Raw genomic sequence first — 15,849 nt, 5'->3', positions numbered from 1 at the left:
AAAAATAAAATATTTTAAATAAAATTATTTTTTAATTTTTAAAATAATTTTTAATAAAAAAATAAATTAATTTTTTTTCTTTTTTTTTTTTTTTTTTTTTTTTTTTTTTTTTTTTTTTCTATTAAAGCCTAAGTCTTTTTAAAGCTATCTTATAAATTTAAAACTAAAAGATTTATATAAATTAAAAACTTAATATATTAAATTTAATTTTTTCTTAATAATTAATTTTCTTAATAAGACTATAATATAATAATAATTAAACTTTATAATAAAAGAGAAATAAAAAAAGCTTTTATATATATAATAGTTATTTCTTTCTCTTATAATTTATTATTAAGTATCTTTAAACTAATTTAAATACTAAGTTATATAATTAATTAATCTCTAGTCTATTTATTATTAATTACTTTATATTAATTAACTTTATAGTCTTTACTTAATATAATATTATCTAGAAAAAAAAGCCTTTATAGTAATATATCTAGCTATTTAAAAGGCTATTTTTTTAGTAAAAAGAATACTATAAATACTATTTTACTTAATAATAATAATAAAGACTTAAAGTAATTAAAATATAAAATTAAATATTTTTAAAAGATTAAATATAATAATAATAATAATTATAGCCTTATTAAATTAATTATTTTTAATTATAAAGTTTTATTATTTCTTATAAAGTATTTTTAAACTTATAAATAAGGCTAAATAATAATAAGGCTTAAATAAAAGCTTAAATACTTAAGAGACCTAGAGAAAAAGCTTATAAAAAGGCTTAATATATATAAAGATAAAGTTATATTCTTTAAAATAATTAAATTAAACTATAAATATAAGACTTAATATTAATATCTTAAGTCTTAAGTAGCTTAAATTAATAAAGTCTTTAATAATTTTATTAAATTAATTAAAAATAAAATTATAAAAAATAAGGCTAAGATAATTAAAGTAATAAGGGCTTTTATATTAAAGGCTTTATAAGTAATAGAAGCTATATATAGGGTTAATAGGGTTAATAGAGTTAATAGGGTTAACTAGAGGTTAATAGGATTTTATTAAAGATATAAAAAGTTAAAATATAAATTAATTTAAAGGTAAAAGCTTTATAGGAATTAATTTAATTATATAATATACTGTTTTAAAATTTTATTATTAAATACTTATATTAAAATATTATAATTTTAAACTATATTTTAAACTAAAGGAAATATATTATTAATAATTTATAAAGTATTTAATAAAAATAATTAATAATAAATTATACTTAAAATTAAAGTAAATTATTATAAAGTATATAATTTATATTTAATTAAGTTAAAAGCTATATTATAAGGATATAAATCTTATTAATTTATTTAATTAATTTAAATAAACTATAAATTAAATAATTAAATTACCTAGTTAATTAATATAATAATACCTTTATATATTAATAATATTATTAAAAAGTTTATTAAATTAAAATTTATTATATTAAGAATTTTATAAAATTAAAAGAAAAAAAAAGTTTTTTTTTTAAAAAAAAAAAAAAGCTTATAATTAATATTATAGCTTTTAATATAATAAAATTTAATATAATAGATTTAAATTTAAATATCTTATATTTAAAATCGCCTGCCTTAAGTTTAACTTTAATAGGCTTAGTACTAGCTATATTCTTAAAGCTAACTAATATATCAGCTAGGTCTGCAAGTAGCTAGTTTGCAATAATAGTGCCGGTAACAGTGATAGTGTTAGCTATTGTGTCCTGTCTGGCTAGTTAGCAAGCACACTATGGTATCGTAGGGACCATGACAAGCACAATTATACTCACCAGAGAGGTACTAAGCAATATATTTCCAAGTCTCTGTGCAAGTGTCCCAGTTGAGATTGATTGACAAGTAATTGATAAATATATGAGTCTTGTAGTTCAAGTTCGTGACTTTAACGTTAAGAGGAATAGTTTCAGCCCAGGTATGCCGCAAGGCGTTCGATATATATATATGGAGAGAGAGAGCCGACAATTAGCATGCAAGGACTGCATGAGCCAAAGTATCCAGTGTCTTGCCATAGTCATAAGTGTGACTACTCTTATCGCCCTCTTGTTATTGTGTGGCCTCTGGCTCTATATCCTGTAAAGGTGCCTTAGGAACCTGACCTGATTTTGAGCTTGTGAATGTGACAGAGCTGAGACTACACGACAAGATAACCCTAGTCAGAATGCAACACCGAATCATAACTAGACACAAGTGCAAGCCTCGTAAGGTTTTGGCTTCTAGACCGCCTGTGTCTTGATTTCAGCTGATTGCTGTTCAGCCACAATCTATAAAGCGTTCGGGGTATTGAGCCTGCTTGATCCTGACAGGGGTGTGGAGTGAATGCTCCGAAACTGCGGGTGAAAATCTATGCGCCGTTAGCAGTCTGGGCCGATCTTGCCATTTTTTTCACCGTACCAGCGGCATAAAACAGATAGTATAACTGAATACTATGTCGATGTTGGCCCTGGATGTACATAGAAATGATCGCTTGCTGTCTACTTCAGATATTCCATTGTACGCTATGTCGTTCGCTTCATCAAAAGACACTCAATAAAATCCAAGTCGCAGGACGGCATGCTACAGGGATAACTGCAAGTCTCAGCCTCCTTTGTGTAACCTCCGTTTGTTGCCCCTTGTCGATGTTGATCGGAAATATGCAGCCATGGCCTTTTCAATAATTCTGATGCACCTTGGCCAGTAACAGTCACATTTAACGCGAGGCAATGCGACGGGTCCACTTATGAGATAAGAGGGAATAGACAGGACGAAGAGCAAATCGACATTGCCATGATTGCGGATCGTTTCCATTATACTACTTATCATTGCATCACATGAGCTTCGGCTGACACGGCTAGTATTCCTTCTCCTCTCACACACCCTTTCTCATCTGATAAATATCTCTCAGAATCAGGTATATTCCAATATTTGACTGAGGCTGACGTCTCTTTTCAGGTGATTATCCGAAGTTATCGGAAACACCGGTCAAAAATCGGGCCAATATGTGAGGGGTCAGTTAGATTGCAATGTCATCGAGTGTTCAAAATACTGCTTTGTATCTCTTTAGACTACTTAACGCGTTTAGATACAGCAATACCTTGTTGATCTAGTAACCGGTAAACTACAGATGCAAAAGACTTGCCACCTTATAAGAATTGCAAGCAGCACAAGACATCAGCCGTCTCAGACACAATAATCCTCTTCTACAGGCATAACTTTCTCATAAACTGAGGTATACTCTAGGTATCAGGTTGATTGGAAGACGGTCCGTGATGCATATCAAAACTTCAGACGTCATGTAGTCTGCAATGATAAGGAATGTGATATCACAAATCCTTGTTTGGATATGTTCAGCTGTAAGCAAAAAGCCAATTATAGGACTGGAATCACTTGACTTCACTAAGCTAGTAGGAACCACCAATAAGAAATACCAGTCCGGTAACAGGGGAAGCCCACGTCCAATAGCTCCACGCATCAACGGTCTAGATTCGAACCCAGAGACACTCCACATGGAATAAGTTTCCTCTCGAACCATATAAAGACCAATAATGTGTGATACTCATATGCACGTTTGCATACGCGGTAAGTGTTGTCTGGTCTTGGATATTTAGAAAGTAGTTTAAATCGTTACACTGCAGTATCAGCTCGGAAAATCACATATGGACTATATCATCTCAGCCAGCCATGATTACCACTAGACTCGCAAATATATCCCTTTTCGATGCAAATGTGACCTGTAAACATGTGAGACACAGACTGGCGTGATAATTTACCTCTACAGTAGTTTATATCAGTCACATTCGGTCTTTTTGCCCTGTCTCTCTTATCCTCCAGCCTCTTTGAATCAATTCACTATAACAATACCACATAAGCGTGATGCAGGATACAGTCAACTTGTCACAAACCATGAGCCAATAATATGACTATGTGACTGAGCTTGCGGAGTTTCTTTTATTGAAGATCGAACACGCGAATATATAAAAGGCTCACTCATACGTCAGTAATTTCCCTCAACCTTCATCCATTTCCCATCAATTCATCTCCAAACCTCTTGACAATTTCGTTTTCACACACGCTCCAAACCTTTCCACCTATCCCATCATGCCTCAAGTCAGTATTGTCGTAAAAAACACCAGTGACAAGGTCCAGCAGTTTCTCATCTTCAGCGAACGCCCCACGTACTCTGATTCAGTTGGTAAAGCCTGGACCAACGTGTGGGGTCGCTCACCAGGAGTGGGAGCTAACCATGGCGTCACTGAGTTCGCGATCGAAGAGCACTACTATGCGGTATGTGGCATGACGCCTCAGGCTTTGGACACGGATCTCGTTGTGAAGACGTCGGACTGGAACGAGGTCAAGCTCGGAACAGATGGTGCAAAGGGCAGCCTGGAGAAGCTTGAAATTGAAGACGGTGGTGCCGTTTTCAACAAGAAGAAAACCGCAACTCTTGAGAAAGATGGTTCTTTCGGAATTGACACCAGTTCCTACGACGTGACCAAGTATGGTAAGTGCACGTCTCCAAACATTCACCGCTATCTATATATAGCCCCAATTTCTAACCTTCACAAGCGCATGCCTTTTGTGGTCTCGGAATGAAGAGTCCCAATCCAGCTGAGGCTGATGTCATCCCCGTTTCCGTTTGGCAAGCCGAACCTAATCAAAAGTATCAAATCACTCCCAAGAGAACCTACTACATTTCAACTGGAAAGTTTGTTCCCGGAAGGGTTGTGGATTTTGCCCAGCTTGGCAAATATGCCACTATCGACTTTACGGGCAGGAAGGAAACGGTCGCGACAGTGATGTATACGAACGAGTTCGACTTCCTCCCAGTCAAGTACAGCTTTGATAACTGAGACCTCGAGGAGGTGATGGAGATTAGGCAATTGTTCAGATATCGAGTTGTTTGTCGCCAGAAGGAAAGACCACAGATCTACTTGATAAGGAACTTGGGGCATTTTCCCGTTGGATATGGCTTAAGGAAGCTTTGATGGACAGGATATAGAATGGGCTTGACTGAGAGGATATACAGTGAGGGGTTGCGCACGGAAAGTTATCCACAGAGATTTCTTCGAGTTATTCGACGTGGTGTCTTTGTGTAGCTACTTCTGCAATATACAGTTATCCACCTCAGATTGTGCCGAGTCTAGACCACACAGAACACGGCCTGTATCACGTAATACGAATAATTGGTAATCACAGCCCTATCGTTCAACTCTGGGGAAATCTACCAGTTACGTATACAAACCAGTGAATGGTCTTGGCTGATCAACGGTTTTTAAGCTTCTTCATCCTAGTCAAGTCCCTTGGCGATGCACGATAGACTCCGCCAAGCTGCAAGCCATATAACGTGGCTTCGCAAACTGCCCGAAGAACATAAAGTCATAGGTTGCCGCTCCTTGATTCAGCTCCTGGCCATCCCTCTCAGTGTCTCTAAGAGTTGCACAGACTCAGTGACCAGTCACAGTGTTCTAGACTACCGACAGCCCAGACTCCAACTCTCCATTAAAAACCCACTTCGGCTTCACAATGTCTCTGGAGTTGTCCTAGTTCCCCCGGACAAAGTCTCCGCTTCAAACCCATGGCCTAGAATCCCCCCCCCAAGACTTTCGGACCGTGATCGGCGCCCTGAGTCATTCCGTAAAAGGACTAACTCCAAAGCGCTAGAAATTCTCTTCCGTCGTTCTAGAAACAGAGTTTTCGGCAGAGCCAAGGAAGAGGCTGAAAAAGTCTGACATGGCTAGCTTTGCGGCTTAATGAGGCTCTTTTTTCAACGTTTCTTGACGCGCCGTTTCTTCAATCTGTGAACAAGTACCGTATTGAAATAAGTTACACATCTGGGGAAACCCTTTTTTGTCTGTGGAGAAAAGTCTGGAGCGTCTGGATTGTGGATTTCAAGGTCCAATTTCCCAGTCCACAGTGGAACCATATCACGTAAAAGTTTGCAAATTCAATTGAAGGTATTCAAGATCTGACCACTGTTTTTTTATGATTGTCCGATCTCGCCTGATCCACCAACGCTTCCATGGGCCCTGACTACCGGACTTTTCGTGGAGAAAAGGTGCATCTGAACTACTTAACTTGGTCTAGAATTTGGCTTGATTAATGGAATAGCTTCAATTGACCGAATTTCGGTGCGCGATGGCGCCCATCGGCCTCGCCCGTCTCTTGTTGTGGGCCGACATTGAAGCTTGACTCGACTTGAACTAAGCAACTTTTTTCATGTAGCGCATTCGGCCAACTTACGTTTTTTTTTTCGCCCCCAGGGAATGTAATGTAAGATTGTTGTTTTTATTTAAGTAGACAATTCCTGCTCGCGTTTTAGTTTTGTTCTCTCAATTTGACTCTCACTTTCTGTTTTGTGTCTCCCTTTTCAACACGCGACGTCTACTTCAACGATACATCGCACAGCAATGAGCCACACCGATGACATTGGCGCTCCGGCGCAAGCTGTTGACCAGGAAAAGGGCATCAACAACAGTCCTCCTGCTTCTGCTCCTGCGTCTAAGAATGAAGATGCTGTTCTGGCCCATGAAGAGGCAGAGCTCATTGACTACAAGACTTTGACCTGGTGGTATGTCTCAACGTCCAAGTCGGGATAATAACAAATACTAATAATTTACAGGCAAGGTGGTATTGTCCTCATCGCCGAGACAGTCTCCCTCGGTATCCTCTCTCTCCCCTCCGTCCTCGCCGCCGTCGGCCTCGTCCCAGGAATTATTCTCATTCTCGTCATGGGTTTCCTGTCAACATACTCCGGTCTTGTCCTCGCCGAATTCCGCGAACAATACCCCTTCGTTCAAAACTTTGGTGACGCCGTCGAAGTTATCGGCAAGTCTATCGGAATGGGTCGCGTCTTCCAAGAGGTCTTTGGTTGGGCGCAGGTCATTTTCCAGGTTTTTGTCATGGGTAGCCATCTTCTCACCTGGACCATCTGCATCAACACTCTTACCAACAGCTCGACATGCACCATCGTCTGGGCTGTTGTTGGATTGGCCATCTTCTGGCTTCTCAACCTTCCCCGTACTTTAAAGTACACGAGTTACATGTCCATGGCTTCTTGCATGTCCATCACTCTCGCTGTTCTCATCACTGTCGGCGATGTTGCCCACGAGCGACCCATCGGTACTGGAAGCATCGAGATTGCTCGCGAGCTTGGTTTCACAGGCGCATTCCTTGCTGTTACCAACATTGCCATCTCTTTCTCCAGCCACTCTTGCTTCTTCACCGTCATCAACGAGTTCAAGGAGCCCAAGGATTGGCCCAAGGCTTTGGCTTTCCTTCAGATCGTCGACACTGTTCTCTACCTTCTTGCCGCTGTCGTCATCTACGTCTTTGTTGGCCCTGATGTCCCATCTCCCGCCCTTTCCGCTGCTGGCTCTCATACCATGCGCAAGGTCATCTGGGGTATCGCCATCCCCACCATTGTCATCGCTGGTGTTATCTACGGTCACGTTGCCTCGGCCTACATCTTCCAGCGAATCTTCCGCAACACCAAGCACATGATCCGCCGAACAAAGCTGTCCACCTTTGCCTGGGTTGGTATCACTTTCGGTATCTGGGCTCTTTCCATGGTCATCGCCGAATCCATCCCTGTCTTCAACAACCTTTTGGGTCTCATCTGCGCTCTGTTTGCCAGTTGGTTCTCTTACGGTCTTCCCGGTATTTTCTGGCTTTGGATGCATTACGGCAACTGGTTCAAGGATGGAAAGCAGACTTGCCGCTTCTTTGCCAATGTTCTTCTTTTCCTGACCGGTTTCCTTATTTGTGTTCTTGGTTTGTGGGCTTCCATTGAGGCTATTGCCGAGGGAGGAAGCAAGCAGCCTTGGTCCTGCGCGAGTAACGCTGCCGAGTAATGCAATACTCAATTTCGCATGATGATGATTAGATAATACGTATAATACCCATTTTTGTTTTAATAATATTCAACATTACTTCAACCCATGCCACGGATCTTCGTTTGCTAGAGCTTCGTCTGTGCTACTTGACCTTGAGTTGTCTCCCGCACTCATGAGCCGTGATTAAATTTAGCGGGGACGAGGCTTATGTGGCTGTCCAAAGATGGCAGTCAGATAAACACTGCTACCCCTGTCTAACGCTGTATGTTCTCACAGCTGAAAGTGACTATTGGATGTGGGCGGCTGGTGAGAGCAGCTCGTAGCCAGTTCTTGTTATGTACCCTTGTCCTAAAATGAGGGGGAACACTATCACTATCACTATCAATATATGGCTATGTAACTTCAGATTATTGTCAATAGTTTGAAGACATCTTGCCATCGTGACTGTATCGTGTACTTACAGATTTAGGATAAGCCCAAGTACAATACAAGACGTATCACAGTGACAGCTCTGGAGTACTGATTACAGGACCTCGATTCAGCTTAGAGCTGGAACCAACATAAGACTATTCATGCATATTTCACCAAGGAGTTCGAAGTTAGCGCTCTGGTCCTTGAGGGGACATCTCAGGGATTTCCTAAAATTGAAGTATTTCCCCACTTGTGGCTTGCGCAAAATGATGCCACGTACCAGCCGGACAGTTCAAGCCGTTATGGGCTGATCACATCTAGAGTGGCTGGCTGGTGTAATAACTTGATGCCAGTAGAATAAGACATTTCACCCGATGGATATATGGTGATAAGGAACTTACAGAAATGATGTGATTGGCAAGTCTGTTGAGCTGAAATATTGTGGCTGGCTGGATTCGAGATCGGAACTATCGCACGCGTCTCTAGTTTGGCGTCCAAAATGTAAATAGACCAGATGATTATGGAGCAAGAGGAGTTGCCTTCAACCGAACAGGGAAACTTGCGTAGACTATTATAGCTATAATTCCATTGGAGACTAGAAACGTGTTTGAGGTCTTCTTCTAAATAGTAATTTGCCTACAAAATATACAGAAGGTCAGATGATTTTACTTCCTATAAGCATTGGAAGTAAAGTAAGCCATAATTTTGAGGGGTGGCAGGTGGCTGGCGCTATTGCTGATATGCATGAATCACTTTATTTTCCCGCCCACCTGAGCATGCGTTGCATGGCACGATATGTAATGTGACAATTGGCAGCTGAATGGAGTACCACATATGATCGAGAGATCGGGAATCTAATCAATTTGCAGAGAACCGTAGTTAGACAACTTAAATGTAGTGACCAATACTCCCCGCATATGGTTTGCTGTACATCTGGGACAACTATAAAGATATCATCTTGGAATATTTTACACCCAACTCTGCACAATTTACCTGCATTCACCTAAACAATATTTTGCAAAACCGCCCATCATGGAAACCGAAACCAACAGCATCAAATGGAGGGTTGCCAATTACCAGATCCCTGTACCTATTGGCGACTGTTCAGCACATTTTCTCATCAAGATGAAAGACGAAAAAGTAGAAAAGATTGAAAAGGCCTTTCTTATGGACGGCGGCACTAACGCCGGTGGCTACTATGCTTGGGTCCAGATCCTCAAAGGACTGAGACACATTGACCTTGAGCTTGGCACCAATTGGAAGTTTGATAACTGGGTCGTCACGCATTGGGATGAAGATCACTATCGTGGCGTGCGAGACCTCTTGTCAAGCGATCTCAAACTCTTCCGTTTCATTCAAAGGGGAGAGAATGTCCCAACTGCCCGTTCCCAATCTTCAACCTTTGCAAAGCAGTATTTTTGCGACGAACCTTGGTTACTGTGTGGAGCCTTGGACCTTGTCATGTTCTTCAATAGGAAGAAAGAACAGGATATCAGTTTCCTCAAACCGTTCATGGATGAACCTAGGCTCTATGTAGCCGGAATCATCAAAGCGCTTTTCGATAAAGCCTATGAGCTAAACAACACCTATTGCCTCAACAACGAATCGTCGCGGCTTATTATCAAGTCAGCCAGGCTTCGATGCATTACAACCCAACCATTAGTTGGTGTTGATCTTTTCACTCGTACCCGTCAGTTCAACCCGGATGGCACAATCTGCTCTGAGAGTCATAAAACATTCAGTGGTTGGGGCATTGACCACGATCCCAAGACGCCTCAGCCTCGATTCTGCGTAATCGGAGCAGATGGGTATGGCATCGGCGTCGGAGATGGAGAACGCGTCGTACCTGAACCGTCACGTAACGAAACGTCTATTCTTGGGATCTTGTATTGGCCCGAGAATGGTCGTTGTTCCTACTACACGGGAGGAGACGGTAGCCCGATTGTGGCCAAAGACATTGTCGACAACTGGCTTAGCAAATCCGGATATTTCAATAAGCACGGTCACGGTCTGGTTGATTTGATGAAACTGGACCATCATGGGTCAACCAGGGAGAACCTAGGATCTAAGAAAGAGACAGGTGTTGGCACCAACTCTCTGGTGGCTGAGGTGTCAAACAAGACAAAGAAGAAGGCGGCAGACATCATTACGGACACCCTCATCGAGAAACTCAAGCCTCAGGGTCTGCTGGTGACACCAGGTACCCAGCACGGACATCCCAGTACGTTATATCAGTTCACGTTTCTATTCCATTCTACGCTTTCTCCCTAACTAGTGGGCATCTATACTGACACATAACAGCGTGGGACGTCCTTCTTGCTCTATACAAGTATTTCAGCGGTTTCAAGCAAGCCGATGGTCTTTTTACTACTCGATCTTTTTACTGGTTGGATGCCAATAAACCCCTCTCGATCAAGGACCTCAATTTTAACCACAACGAAATTGGATACATGCGAGCTGTGTACGACACAGTTTGGGATAGTTATCACCCAGCCATCGAAATCAAAAACGTCGATGATCAAGTACCCACGGACGATATAATGGAACATTTGCAAGCTGCCGACGGCATAGACTACGATACTCATCATGCGGCTATCGAAATCGAATATGTCGATGGTCAAGTACCCAATGGTGAAGATTCGCACAGTTTAGAAGAGGTCTACCAGAATATTCACGCCAGGTATCTCGCTAATAATAAACAAGACAATGAGGATGAAGAAGCGACCTTGTACGATCTCTATGTACTTGATCAAAAGGTGAGGATGGAACTCCAGGCTGAATTTAAGATACAGAGGTATAGATACGGAAAATGGCTGGAAGAAAAGGTGATGTAACCCTAATTCATCTCTTGCTGATATCGGTCACTAACTGAAGGCATACAGAAGAAGCCCGGTATTTCGAAAAACAGCAAGATTATCTGGGGCAAGGTTCAGGAATTACTTACTGAGGAATGCCAAAGACTACAAAAATTATCGGTAAGTTTATGGTTCTTGTCTGTGAAGCTCAATAGCTAACATTTGAAGGCAATGGAACTTGACAAGGCCCTCAAGAAATCCTCCACCCACGGCGTCGATGCCCATATCTTTTGGGCTTGGCACAACTGGGCATGGCATGTGGAAGATTCCTTGCTCGACGGGGCTGTGCAGTATTCCGATGTATGCTGGCAGCCCATCATCAGTGACGGAAATCCACATTTCCTTATCAGCTTTGTATTTGACAAAGATGGTGAAGACAGATGCATCGAGGTCTTCACCGACGATGGCGAGTATCAGTTCATTCATGGTACGCAAGACGTCTCTCGCACACCCACGAACCTTTTCGTGCAGGACAAAGATGCCAAATGGCCCGAACTTGTCTACACACCACTTACTCTCGCGACAATATTTGATCTCAGTGGCCCTGACAACCAAAACATGTTCAAAAACTATACCATTGTCAAACAAGCTCTTGTTGGTCATATGAGACAGATGAAATTGGCTGTCGACGTGCTTTTCAACACTAAACCCGTCGACCCAAAACAATCAAAGGCAAGCAGCAAGAGCCTGATCAAATCGGCCAAACTTCGAGTGGCCAAGCTCGATGAAACTATCGCGAAGTACCATGAGATGAGTCTCGCTGAGGAACACAACATAGCCGACCTATCCAAAGAGGGGGAACCGATTGCTATGAATCGAACCCCAAGGACTAGAAAATCTGATACCTTTGTGCCTCTCGACCCGAAGAATAAGGAAGAGTTAATCTCCAAGATCTACAAGGCTCTATTGAAGCTAGCATATCATTCCGATATGGACCTGACCGAAGCTCTTCTCCATGAACAGATCTGTTACTTTGCGTGGCACTACATGTCAAAAGTTACCCGTATGAGAGATATCATTTTGTTAGTCTGGGATAAGAACTATGATGGCGCTGTGGTATATGACGAGATACAGGAAGATGCAATGTTACGCACGGTGGATTTCCTTCTATCAAATTTCAAGCTTGGGACATTTTTTGGATAGATCATACTGGACAAAGTTTTAGCTGAAAAGGAAGTTTAATACACACGCTTGATGAACGATATAGACCTTCTTTGCAACTTAAACCTCAACTTATGAAATCATTGCTGCGTCTAACTTGCCCATACACTAACATGAAAAAGGCACTATTGTTTGAAGGTCTCCGAGGCGTAAGTCCCGAGGTATACATATAAAATTAACTCAATAATAAACGCAGTTTTTGAACCTAAATGCTAATAAAGGTCCGGTCTATAGGTATATATCATGACTCATAACTACGTTCTTTGTGATAATATAAGGCTACGACGAATAACCTCAAGTGAAAATCACATTTGATCCGTTTTATCCGAGAATACGAGTAGTAAAAACTAATTCATAATTATCAACCTCCTGCAGCAAATAGTAGACACTGTTTATAATCGGCAATTACACTTTTAGATAGCCTTTTTGTTTAGCGATCTGCAGCTAACTACCAATAGCCAAAAACCAACAGCCAACAACTCACGATCAGCAAACAAAAACACCAGTAACAATTATCAGTATATCTCATATTTTATGAAGTATTTATCTGTTTTTATTCTAAACAATTACTAGAAATTGAAATTTAAATACAGGTAGCGTTCTTATATTTAAGGAATTTTCACTTTTCTCAATAAAACACCACCAAAATAATATCATCTCCTACGCACGGTTCTGTTCATGCTTCGATTATCTGGCACTCGACCCAATTGTAAAAATTCTCTCAGTGGACCTTGCGGCGCACGCTCGGCTGTTTCGGGCTGATCATATCATCATATCATACGTATATTGAGCCGCTTTGATGTCAAGTCCTAGATTGAATACCTACTATCCTTTTCGTCGTGATATATTTAAACTCCCTCCTACCCTTATTGTTTCTCATTTCTAAACACCAAACACTAACCACTAAACACCATCGAAAGCCATCAATCATCTTTCCATCTCAGTTTTCATCATGAAGTTCACCTCAACTATCCTCGCCCTCTTGACTGCTACTTCGGCCTTCGCCAGTGCCATCACACCCAACGAAGCAAGCAGATTGGAAGCCAGACGTGCTGCCCACTGGGGCAAATGCAACGGAACCTCTTGCAAGGTTGATGGAAAAAACTACGGATGCACCAGAGGCTCTGTATGTACATGAGCTATTCTCTATCCCAGAGAGAACTTGTTACTAATGAGAATAGTGTACTCGTCAAAGCGGTGGTGGCGACGGTGCCCAATGTGCCAAGCTGGGCGGATCTATCTGCTGCCCTGGCGGAACTCAACTTGGAAAGGGTTGCAGATGGTAAATACCATGGTCGAGGAATCACTAGTGGCTGGATCAACTCTAGAGTTCATGCACTTCGAGCTCAAGATAGAGAATAAATACAAGTCTCTACAACTATGACAATTAACAAATAAGGACTGATTGTAGAGGGTGCTCTGTTCGCAATAAGAATTCAAAATCTTCAACTTCTTCGCAATCCAACTCGTAATAGCCGATGCGGTGATAGATCCCAGGTTGATGGGAAGGATTGTATAGGACAAGACCACAGAGTTGGGGATCATCATTATCTCCAGTATCGCCGTCGCAGTAGGCAATCGGCAAACAAAAGATCGAACCTTTTGCCTCCGAAAACGTTATTGTCTGTCGGGGGGCTCCTGACGCCAGACCAGCTTGTGTGGACTCCTGATCTAGTCCATCCACATAGGATATCAAGGGAACCCTATCATCCCCCTCTTCATCCTCGTACAACATGCAAACCCCGCCAGTTGCCTTCTCATCTGTTTTCGCGTGGCACATTAGGATGTCCTCCTCCAGTGAAGGGACATTTGCGACAGGCCCAACCAGATGTCCACAGATTCTAAGAGCACTACCGTCTATCAAGCCAGTATCATGCTTCTCGTCCCTGGGATGTAGATATATCTGCTCGATCGAGCAACAGAATCTAGTTGCGTACTCGCGACCATGATCCATATTATAAGGTCCGTCAACCGACATCCAGCTCCATGAAGGTGCCTTGTAACTGTTTGAACGGGATGCAGCCCAGTCATGTCGATACCACAGCAGTCCCTCGGGCAGGTTGAGAGTCCAAATGCCTCCTAGATATTGACCCTCAATATTGTGCAACAGGCGAAATGCTTGAGCGACGCCAGAAAAGGCAATTACTCTATCTGTCTCGTATGTGAGATTGGAAGAGGCATATTGTTCCACCATGTTCCACCAGTTCTCATACGGTAAGATCGAATGAGCATTCTTTGCCTCCGAGTCTAAGTCATAGTCAGAACCATATATTGTCAGTTTCCACAAGATATAACGCACCTCCAAGTTTCATTGCACTGAGTTCCGACTTCTCAACCGCTCCGGACCCAAATCTGGCGCCATAATTTGTTCCTTCTGGAAACGTTTCACATGCAAGCTGCTCATGACAATGCCACCAAAGCTGCACACAGCCCAACATGAGAGATCGTCTTGAAAGTGATAACTCCTGGAAGATCCATCCTCTATCCCTCAAAGGGCTGAAAAACAAGTCCCGATGGCATGTTCTCGCACAGACCATATGGGCCTCTTTTGTCGGTTCGCCCTCCTGCTCAAGTCTGACGACCAATGGCTTTATCAACCTTGAATCTCTTGTTGTAGCTGCACCAGGCATACATATGTTCAGGGCAGAGTTTCCGTATACAAGATGCATAGTCGCTGCCTCTTTTTGCCAGTCCTCTTCCGAATCCTGGATGATACACAATGAATCAATCCATATGTACTGAAACTGCAATGCTCTGCATGCTGTTATGGCCATCTTGTATGTTTTTGGTAGATCTTTCATCTTAATTTCGGTTCGAAATTGAGACATGTTACTCTGCAAGAGTCTGAGAGGTTGAAGGGTTTCCCATCGATGCGATAAAGCGACATAGTCCACAATTCCATCTAGATCTGAGGAACAGACCAGCTGAACATTTCTCTTACTAATGATCTTGACAAGACGACTAGGTAGAAAGGTAGTATTGACTACCATGCTTTTCCTGCAATTTGGATGGCAATCATTACATGTCGCTATCCATTTTGTGACTAAATTGCGAAAAGACGAATGGTAGACTTCGAGAGAGTCAGGAGGGCGATAGGGGCTCGAAGACCAGGAGCGATCTGTTATACTTAGCCATCGCTCATACGTAAATTCAAGGCTTGTATAGGCTACCTTTGGAATCAAAAACATTGAATATTCTATAACGCGGATTATATACCCAACCAGGATCGATAAACTTTGTAAAGCTTATAGAGATTAAAGCGTCATCCGTAGAACTCGGACCATTCAGATATAAGCTTTTCAACGTCTCGAGATCAACGGTTAGTACAAGCCAGCCACAGATAAAGCATCCTCGTTGGGCCGCCGCTCTTATGGCATCGTGCGATTGTATTGGGCATTCAATATCGTCTGAGGGCTCCCTTTTTAAAAACGCCTCGCACCAGGAACAAAATCCTGGAGTGGAACTCGTTGGTATAACGCGAAGCGACATTTTAGTTCGCTGGTCTAGGGTGTCTACAGAAGGCTTATAAGGAAATGAAGAAGAGGGGTAACTGATGTGAGAATAATAGATATGTCT

General features: G+C 41.7%; 5 protein-coding genes across 5 annotated transcripts; 4 read left to right on the top strand and 1 right to left on the bottom strand.

The window, feature by feature from the left end:
- Window positions 1-4,112: 4,112 nt before the first annotated feature.
- On the top strand, window positions 4,113-4,864 carry FPOAC1_004110 (uncharacterized protein; the record flags this gene model as incomplete). Its single annotated transcript, XM_044848665.1, has 2 exons — window positions 4,113-4,515; window positions 4,581-4,864. The coding sequence occupies 2 exons, from the start codon at window positions 4,113-4,115 to the stop codon at window positions 4,862-4,864; spliced, it is 687 nt and encodes a 228-aa protein (XP_044707375.1).
- Window positions 4,865-6,421: 1,557 nt separating this feature from the next.
- FPOAC1_004109 (uncharacterized protein) lies at window positions 6,422-7,864 on the top strand (the record flags this gene model as incomplete). Its single annotated transcript, XM_044848664.1, has 2 exons — window positions 6,422-6,582; window positions 6,634-7,864. 2 exons carry the CDS (start codon window positions 6,422-6,424, stop codon window positions 7,862-7,864), a joined length of 1,392 nt encoding a protein of 463 aa, XP_044707374.1.
- Window positions 7,865-9,289: 1,425 nt separating this feature from the next.
- On the top strand, window positions 9,290-12,255 carry FPOAC1_004108 (uncharacterized protein; the record flags this gene model as incomplete). The annotated part of the gene is made up of 4 exons (XM_044848663.1): window positions 9,290-10,478; window positions 10,559-11,082; window positions 11,140-11,232; window positions 11,281-12,255. 4 exons carry the CDS (start codon window positions 9,290-9,292, stop codon window positions 12,253-12,255), a joined length of 2,781 nt encoding a protein of 926 aa, XP_044707373.1.
- A 970-nt stretch (window positions 12,256-13,225) lies between these two features.
- FPOAC1_004107 (uncharacterized protein) lies at window positions 13,226-13,559 on the top strand (the record flags this gene model as incomplete). Its single annotated transcript, XM_044848662.1, has 2 exons — window positions 13,226-13,399; window positions 13,455-13,559. 2 exons carry the CDS (start codon window positions 13,226-13,228, stop codon window positions 13,557-13,559), a joined length of 279 nt encoding a protein of 92 aa, XP_044707372.1.
- Window positions 13,560-13,660: 101 nt separating this feature from the next.
- FPOAC1_004106 (uncharacterized protein) lies at window positions 13,661-15,047 on the bottom strand (the record flags this gene model as incomplete). Its single annotated transcript, XM_044848661.1, has 2 exons — window positions 13,661-14,520; window positions 14,573-15,047. 2 exons carry the CDS (start codon window positions 15,045-15,047, stop codon window positions 13,661-13,663), a joined length of 1,335 nt encoding a protein of 444 aa, XP_044707371.1.
- Between the last annotated feature and the right edge of the window lie 802 nt (window positions 15,048-15,849).

This window comes from Fusarium poae, chromosome 2, assembly GCF_019609905.1.
Source record: "Fusarium poae strain DAOMC 252244 chromosome 2, whole genome shotgun sequence".
Lineage (NCBI taxonomy): Eukaryota > Fungi > Ascomycota > Sordariomycetes > Hypocreales > Nectriaceae > Fusarium > Fusarium poae.
Note: the sequence above shows the minus strand (reverse complement) of the source record. Positions and strands in the feature narration are given on the sequence as shown.